The 7,865-nt window shown below is 53.8% G+C and overlaps 1 protein-coding gene across 1 annotated transcript in view; it reads right to left on the bottom strand.

Annotated features, from left to right (window-relative positions):
- MYH14 (myosin, heavy chain 14, non-muscle) overlaps positions 1-7,865 on the bottom strand; it is an 85,685-nt gene that overhangs the window by 21,045 nt on the left and 56,775 nt on the right. The window contains exons 26-30 of the mRNA XM_014550447.1: positions 7,562-7,733; positions 5,428-5,595; positions 4,739-4,883; positions 1,411-1,515; positions 1,165-1,317 (exon numbers count right to left, since the gene is read on the bottom strand). Of these exons, the coding sequence (XP_014405933.1) occupies positions 1,165-1,317; positions 1,411-1,515; positions 4,739-4,883; positions 5,428-5,595; positions 7,562-7,733 (743 nt within the window). The remainder of the gene's footprint in view (positions 1-1,164; positions 1,318-1,410; positions 1,516-4,738; positions 4,884-5,427; positions 5,596-7,561; positions 7,734-7,865) is intronic.

Below are 7,865 nucleotides of genomic sequence, written 5' to 3'. Positions count from 1 at the left end.
GCAGTCATGGCTGTGACCGAGGTGTGAGCTGGTAGCGCCCCATTTCCCAGATGAGGAGACTGAGGCCTGAAGAGGGAAATGGCTCACTGCACTGGAGGAGGGTTGAGGCTGTGAGTTCTACGACCCTCAGCTTTCCCAGGAGATTAAAACTATTCCCTCTGGGACCAAGATGGTGAGTCAGACCCAGGCTCTGCCCTGGGGAACCCCCAGTCTGATGGAGAGAACTGAGTGTCACAGCCAGGGTGATGGAGGCTCAGGTATGGGAGCCAGGGGAGTCCTCAGGAGGGGCTCAGCATCTGTTTAGAACATTTAAGGGAGACTTCCTGGAGGAGGGGGCATTTGCAATGGATCTTAGAGTATACACAGGAGTTTGCCAGTTGAAGGAGGACGTTTGCAGGCATGCATTCCATGCTCATTCACTCAGCAGGCATTGCTCAAGGCCTCCCATAAACCAGGCTCTCTGTTGGCCCACGTTGGGGACCAGATCTAACTCAGGGTCCCCCTTTAAAGGAGCTCCCCAGTTGGTGGTGGAGGGACTCATGGACTTAGGGACTCAGTGTTCCAGCCCAGGGTGACTGGCGTGGGAACGGGGAGAAAGAAGGGTTGTAGGAGCTCAGAGGAGGGTGGCCAGGGCCTTCCCACGATAGGGGGCGCTGACGCTGAGTCCTGAAGAATGAAACGGGTTTCCCAAGTGAAGTGGGGAAGGAGAGGAGAGAGGAATGCAGCCAAAGACAAAGGGGAGGACCAGAGAACGCAGGGCCTCGGACACCCGGCTGAGAGGCATGCGCTTCGTCCAGGGGAGCCGGGAGCCATGGCCGGGCTGTGAGCAAGGGGAGGGCAGGAAGACCGTGGGGAGAATGAGCCAGAAGAGAGAGGAGAGACTGGATGCAGGGGGGCGTGAAGGGAGGCTGAGAGGAGGATCTGGGGGCAGAGGACGAGGCCTCAGCAGGGCTGGGGCGGTGTAGACGGAAAGTGGGCGATAAGACAGAAAGTCAGGGCTCTGCACCGACGGGTCATGGGGCTGAGTGACAGTCAGAGGCGGGACTGGCACCCAGAAGTCTGGGCTCTGACTGGTCAGATAACGGGGCCGTCTCTGAGCCAGGGAACCAGCAGGAGCAGGTTGGGGGACTAATTTTCCCCTGGCCTCCCCCCAGGACTTCTCACCTGGACCTGGGCGGTCTGCAGCTCACGGCCGGCCCGCTCCCTGGCCGTCGCCTCCTCCTCCAGCTGCTCCCGTAGCCCGGCCACGTCAGCCTCCAAGGCTCGCACCCGGGACCCCAAGGCCAGCTTTGCCCTGGTCTCCTCCTGCAGTAGCTCCTGTAGATGGGGGCGGGGGGAGAATGGAGGTCAGGTGTGGGCAGAAAGGTGGGAGGGGCTGGGTACAGGGGCGGGGGCGGGGGGAGAGGTCACCTGGGCATCGTGCAGCTGGGCCTCTGTGCTGCTCAGCTCCTTGCTCAGCCTGATGGCTCTGGACTCGGCCTCACTCAGTGCCCCAGACACGTTCTCGAGTTCAGCCTGTGGGAAAGGGGCACCTTCCAATGGCGGCTTCCACCCAGCCGACCCCAGCGGCTCCTCCACCTCCAATCCCTACCACACGGCTGGTGGCTGGTGGGAATGTGAATGGCACAGCCACTGTGGAAAACAGTCTGGCAGTTCCTCAAACGGTGAAACACAGAGTTTCCCTATTGCCTAGCAATTCCGCTCCGAGGTGTGGACCCAAGAGAAATGAAAACATATGTCCAAGCAAACACATGTACAGGGACGTTCATAGCACCATAGAGAAAGGTAGAAACAACTCAAATATTCATCAGCTGGTGAGTGGATAAACAGAATGTGCCCAGGAACTATTCTAAGGGCTTTATAATTTTTGGCTCACTGGATTCACACACCAACCCTCAGAGGCAGATGCCACTACTATTCCCAGTTTACATAAAGGAAAGCTGAGGCACAGAGAGGTCAGGAAAGGTGCCTGGGAGCACACAGCTACAGCTGGGGGAACTGAGATTTGAGCCCAGGCAGAATGGCTCTGGAGCTGAGCTGTCCGAGATGGCAGCCACCAGCCAGATGCAGCCATTTACACTAAAATGAAGTAAAAGCAAAACTCCAGCTCCTCGCTTATACTTGGCCACATTTCAAGGGCTCACTAGCCAAGGGGATAGCACAAATACAGAAAATCCCCAACACTGAAGAAACTTCCGGATAGAACTTGTGCTCTCAGCCACCAAACTGGACTCTTGGTGCCACTTTTACTCTTGCAATATGCCCAGTGCTTGGCACAGTGGTGGCTGCATAGCAAGGTTTCATTTGGGATAGACCCTCGTGGTCCCCCCAGATCCATTCTCCCTTGGTCCCACTGTGACCGGCTATTAACCAGGCCCATGACTGTCAGCTAGAAACTACATTTCCCAGCCTCCCTTGCAGTGAGCTGTGGTCATGTGATTATGGTATGGCCAATGAAATTCAAGCAAGTGATGTATGCAAATTCTGTCCCTTCCTAAGCTGGAGCACAGATGTGCCCACAACACAGATTCCACTCTGAAGACGAGGTCAACGCTTCGGGGACAAGACCGGGCTCTTGCGTGACCTCCTGGAGCCTAGGGTCCCACCAGCCTCAAATGCTTACCTTGACTCTTTTTCTTTTTCTTTTAAAAATATTTGTATTGATTTCGAGAGGAAGAAAGAGGGAGAGATAGAAACATCAATGATGAGAGAGAATCATTGATTGGCTGCCTCCTGCACGCCCCCCACTGGGGATCGAGCCCACAACCCGGGCATGTGCCCTTGACAGGAATCAAATCTGGGACCTTTCAGTCCGCAGGCCGACACTCTATCCACTAAGCTAAACCAGCTACGGTTTGAGCCTGTTTCTTGAGAGGGAAAGACGTGTATTTTATTCAAGCTGATGATTTCTGGGGTCTCTTTGTTATAGCAGCCTAACCTTTACTCTAATGAATACATACTTTTCACCTGGAAATTAAGAAGTGTAACGGTGGGGTGTTTTCCCCTAGGGGGGCGGGGTTGGGGAATTAAGGTCAGTCTTCCCTCTGTTCTTTTTGCTGTTTGTGTCCTCAATAATGAACAGGTACAGTATTGGTCATTTAGTTAAAAAGCCCAGAATCCACTGCTTGCCTCGTAGTTACACGGATATTGTCCTCACACAGTTCCAGGCATTCACTGTGGCCTCTTCTAATCAGACCACGGATCATTTAAGGCCCAAAGAGAAGAGTGGAGGCTGGGCTGTGGCAGGGTTAAGAGCTACAGGGTCAGGCAGGCCTGGGTTCGAGTTCTAGCTCTGAATGACTTTAGACAATCAACCTCACCTCCCTGGGCCTGTTTCCTCGTATGTAAAGTGGGAACAGGATTAGCACTGCCACCAAAGAGGAGTCGGGAGGATGCCGTGAAATACACAGGATGTTTGGTGCGTAGTAACCTCTCTCCAAATACTAGCCACGCATGCGTGATGATGTTGGAAAAGTTGGAAGGGACAGACAACAGGGCCGACGTGGACCAAACAGAAGCCCAGAGAGAGGCGGTCTCACTCAAGGTCACAGAGCAGAGACCACCGCGGCCCGGCTCACCTGGGCTCAAAAAGCAGGTAATCACTTCAAGCTCACAGTTCAGAGATAATGAAAGCTACATTTCAGAGGACATTCAGTGGGCATTATCAATGATAAAAAGGAAACTATTTGTAGTATAAATCAGCACTACACATCCCCCATGCTAAATGTAACACCCATTTAAAGCAGAACTAGAATTCCATTAACAAACATTTACAAGCATCGGTGGTATACTGAAGGTGGGGCAGTCCACCTTCAGGAAATGAGTCTTACTGTCTGCAAATAATTTAAAAACAATAATAAAATTGACGAACAATCAGTTTGCTTTTTATTATTCCTATAATCTGGCAATTTTTAAGTTTGTAATAAAATATTTCTTCTTGAAAAAAATTATTAGTCTAAGACTAAGTTCTAAACAATTGCTGTGGTTACAGTTGAATTTTAGTAATATGTTTAAACTTAAAAGTAGCACATTTTTATTACTTATCTTTAAAAAAATATTTTTATTGATTTCTGAGAGGAAGGGAAAAGGAGAGAGAGAGATGGAAACATCAATGATGAGTGCAGCTGGCATGGCTCAGTGGTTGAGCATTGACCTATGAACAAGAAGGTCATGATTCGATTCCTGGTCAGGGCACATGCCCAGATTGTGGGCTCGATCCCCAGTGTGGGACTTGCAGGAGGCAGTTGATCCATGATTCTCTCTCATCATTGATGTTTCTATCTTTCTCTCCCTCTCCCTTCCTCTCTGAAATCAATAAAAATGTATTAAAAAAAGAAAAAAAGAAAAATCACAAACCGCCCACCTCGCACCTGATCCCTCTTCCGGGCCCTCATTTTCCCACAGCACTTAGTACCCCAACAGCTATTATGAATGTTTATATTGTCTGCTCTCTGCTGCTCCTGCCAGAACGCGCACCCCACAGGGGAGAGAGCGTTGGTTGTTTTGTTCACCGCTGGGTGCCTAGTACCATCCCTGGAACACAGTGTGCGCTCAGTTAATGCTGAATGAAGGGGAAGCGAGGACATGAATACGTAAGGAAAGAACCCCAGACAGATGGGCCGGCCTAGAGCCAGCCAGCGGTACCTGCTCCAACCCAGCATCCTGCCCTCCTTCCCCATGGCCCCCAGAACTGCCCTCCCCGCTCCCCCCTCAACCCCCCACTCCTGCCCTAACTCACCCTCCGGGCCTGCTCCAGCTGTTCCGCCAGCTCTCCCAGCGCCTGGCCGTGGCGCTGCCTCAGCTCTTGCACCGCTATCTCGTGAATGCGTGTCTCCTCCTCCAGAGCCTTCTTCAACTCCGTCACCTCTTGTTCCCTCTTGGACCTTTGGGGCGGGGGAGGGGATAGAATTTCAGAACAGAGGAAGGCAAGGACTTTGGGGGAGCCCCTGACAGCTAGTTGTGCTTGTTTTTATTCTTTCTCTCCAAGGATGGGGACCTCACTCTACATTCCTTAAAGAATCTAGGCATTGATGCTGTGCAAGGCATGTGGCTTTAAGGGTGAACTCCTAGTCATCCTTCAAAACCCTGTTCAAAAGGCCCCTTCTCAGGGAAGTCTTCCTGAACTCCCTCCCACAGATGTGCCTTAGGGGCCTTCGCTTATCATGCAACGCTACTCCATTAAAGCACGCTTTGTCCTGGATTGGGTCTGTTCTGTGCCCAAATCTGCCTCCCCCAAGACTGGAAGTTCCTGGGGGCAATGCCTGGGTGTGACTCATCTCTAACCCCAGGTTGGCCAGAGCCGGTACTCAATAACCAATTGCTGAATTACTAAATCTCTGTGTAGATGGAGAATTCTCACCGAGTCCTTCTCCCCTCCCCCGCCCCGCACGTGCCCAGGCTGTGGTGGCCGCGGGCAGCCCGCCTCACCGGAGCTCCTGCTGGGCATTGGTGGAGTCCAGCGTGTCCTCCAGCTCGCCCTTTTTTTTCCGGGCCCAGGGCTCTGCCTCCAGGTCTTCCTGGGCCTCGGACAGTCCCGCTTGCGCCTCCCGCAGGGATTTGAGCAGCAGGGCGCGGGCCCCGCCCTCCTCCTCCGCCCTGGGGGCAGACGAGGACCCAGGAGTTAGCCACAGGAGCAGGCAGGGGGCAGGATGACTTCTCGGGGCGAAGAGGCCAGATGAGGACTTTGGGGTGACCCGTCTTGGGTTCAAATTCAGCTCTGCCCCTGAGCATGTGCCTCCAGTACTCAGCCTCAGTTTACCTAGCTATAAAATGGGAACGACGCTGATAGTAATCCCAGGGACATTTATGAAGCTCCTACCACACGCAAGCCCTTTACTCCATGGTCTCATTCAGTGCTTATGACAAATGAGGAAACTGAGGCACAGGGAAGGGAAAGCCCTTGCCACGGTCACACGGTCAGTGAGTGGCAGAGCTGACCGCACAGACCCACCTCATGAGCCCTAAGGGACACAGCCTCTTGCAGAGAGAACTGAGTGGAGGGCCAGCGCACACCGGGGCTGTGCAGATGGGTTTGCATCCCCTGCCGGGCCACCATCTGCCTGGCAAGTGACAGCCTCTCTGAACGGCAGGCCCTGGCCTGTGAGAGGATGTGAACAGCCACCTCCCAGGGTTGCTGTGGGGAATGGCGACAAAAACAACGGGAGTGCAAAGGCGACCTGCTGTATGATCCCTGTTGTCAAGAACAGGAAAGTCTGCCTGGCCGGTGTGGCTCAGTGGATTGGGCATCGTCCTGTGCACTGAATGGGGGTTGGCTCAATTCGATTCTGGGTCAGGGCACATGCCTGGGTCTCGGGTTCCGTCCCTGGTCAGGGTGTGTGCTGGAGGCAACTGATCAATGTTTCTCTCTCACATGAATGTTTCTCCCTCTCTGTCTCTCTCTCCCTCTCCCTTTCTCTCTCTCAAAATCAATAAAAAAACACGTTTGAAAAAAAAAGAATAGGAAAGTCCTATGTGGATAGAAAGTGGGTTGGTGGTGCCAGGGGCTGGGGGAGGGGGAATGGGAGTGACAGCTTAGGGGGCACCGGGCCTCCTTTTGGGGGTGATGAAAACATTCTGGAGCCCTAGCCGGTTTGGCTCAATGGATAGAGCGTCGGCCTGCAAACTGAAGGGTCCCGGGTTCGATTCTGGTCAAGGGCACATGCCCGGGTTATGGGCTTGATCCCCAGTGGGGGGCGTGCAGGAGGCAGCTGATCAATGATTCTCTCTCATCATTGGTGCTTTTCTCTCTCCCTCTCCCTTCCTCTCTGAAATCAATAAAAATATATTTTTAAAAAGGAGAAAATAACAAGACCATCGGAATAAAATAATGAAAAGTGGTTAACAGACACACCAGCATTCACCGAGGGCCCAGGGTGTGCCAAGCGTTTGATGAGCACCTTCTTATTTAATTCTACACTAACCCCCATTTTACAGATGAAGAAACTGAGGCCACAGAGGTAATGTCACTTGGGTGAGGTCACATGGCCAGGAATGGAACCCAGAAGTCAGACTCCAGTTGTGTGTTCTTAACCACACACACACACACACACACACACACACACCGTGTACCAGCGATTCTAAGAAGCACATCTTTCCTATAATCAAGGCGGCTCAGTTTGCATGAAGCACAGTGGGTCAAAAGCATCTGAAAAACCCACTGCCCTATCCGGCACCCAGTAGGCGCTCAATAATCGTGAATGGCGGTCGTAATGATTATGATTCCTCAGATGGTCAGACCGCTTTTCGAGTCACTGACTCTGGGCTGCTCGGGGTTGGGAGGGGAGTAGGGGGAGGAGAAACCGCATTTTCTTGCCTCTATTCTGACCCGGAACCATGCAAGTTACTAGACACCAAGGGCCTCGGTTCACTCTTCCCTTAAGCAGGCGGGGCTGGAACCCCCCCGGGGCCGTTTCACACAAGGGGACTCTGAGGCTCAGAGGGGGTGGCGTGTGCAGGGCTGTGCGTGGTTCTCCGCTGGGCTCTGCACCGGCAGGATCTCACCGCCAGGCTGTGCTGTGTGCCTGGCGCCCCGCCAAGCGCTCCTCCCCCTTCCCCAGGGCACCTGGCCAAGGCGGCCTGCAGCTCCTCCTCCTTGCGGCCCAGCTGGGCCCGCAGCTCCTCCACCCGCTGCTGCTGCTCCACCATCTGCTCCTGCAGCTCCGAGCTCTCGCCGTCCAGCCGCCGCTTCAGCTTCTCCAGCTCCTGGCGGCCCTTCTCCTCCTTCCGCAGGCGGTCTGGGGGCGGGAGGGGACCATGTGCGAGGGCTCCACACCCACAGCCGCAGCTCCCACCGAGACCCACAGTCCCGCTCTCCCTTGCCGGGTGTGTGAGGCTCAGCTCAGCCTCCTCTTTCCAGTTCCCCTTCT

This window comes from Myotis brandtii, unplaced genomic scaffold (assembly GCF_000412655.1).
Source record: "Myotis brandtii unplaced genomic scaffold, ASM41265v1 scaffold601, whole genome shotgun sequence".
Classification (NCBI taxonomy): Eukaryota; Metazoa; Chordata; class Mammalia; order Chiroptera; family Vespertilionidae; genus Myotis; species Myotis brandtii.
The sequence above is the reverse complement of the archived record's forward strand: the minus strand, read 5'-3'. Positions and strand labels throughout refer to the sequence as shown.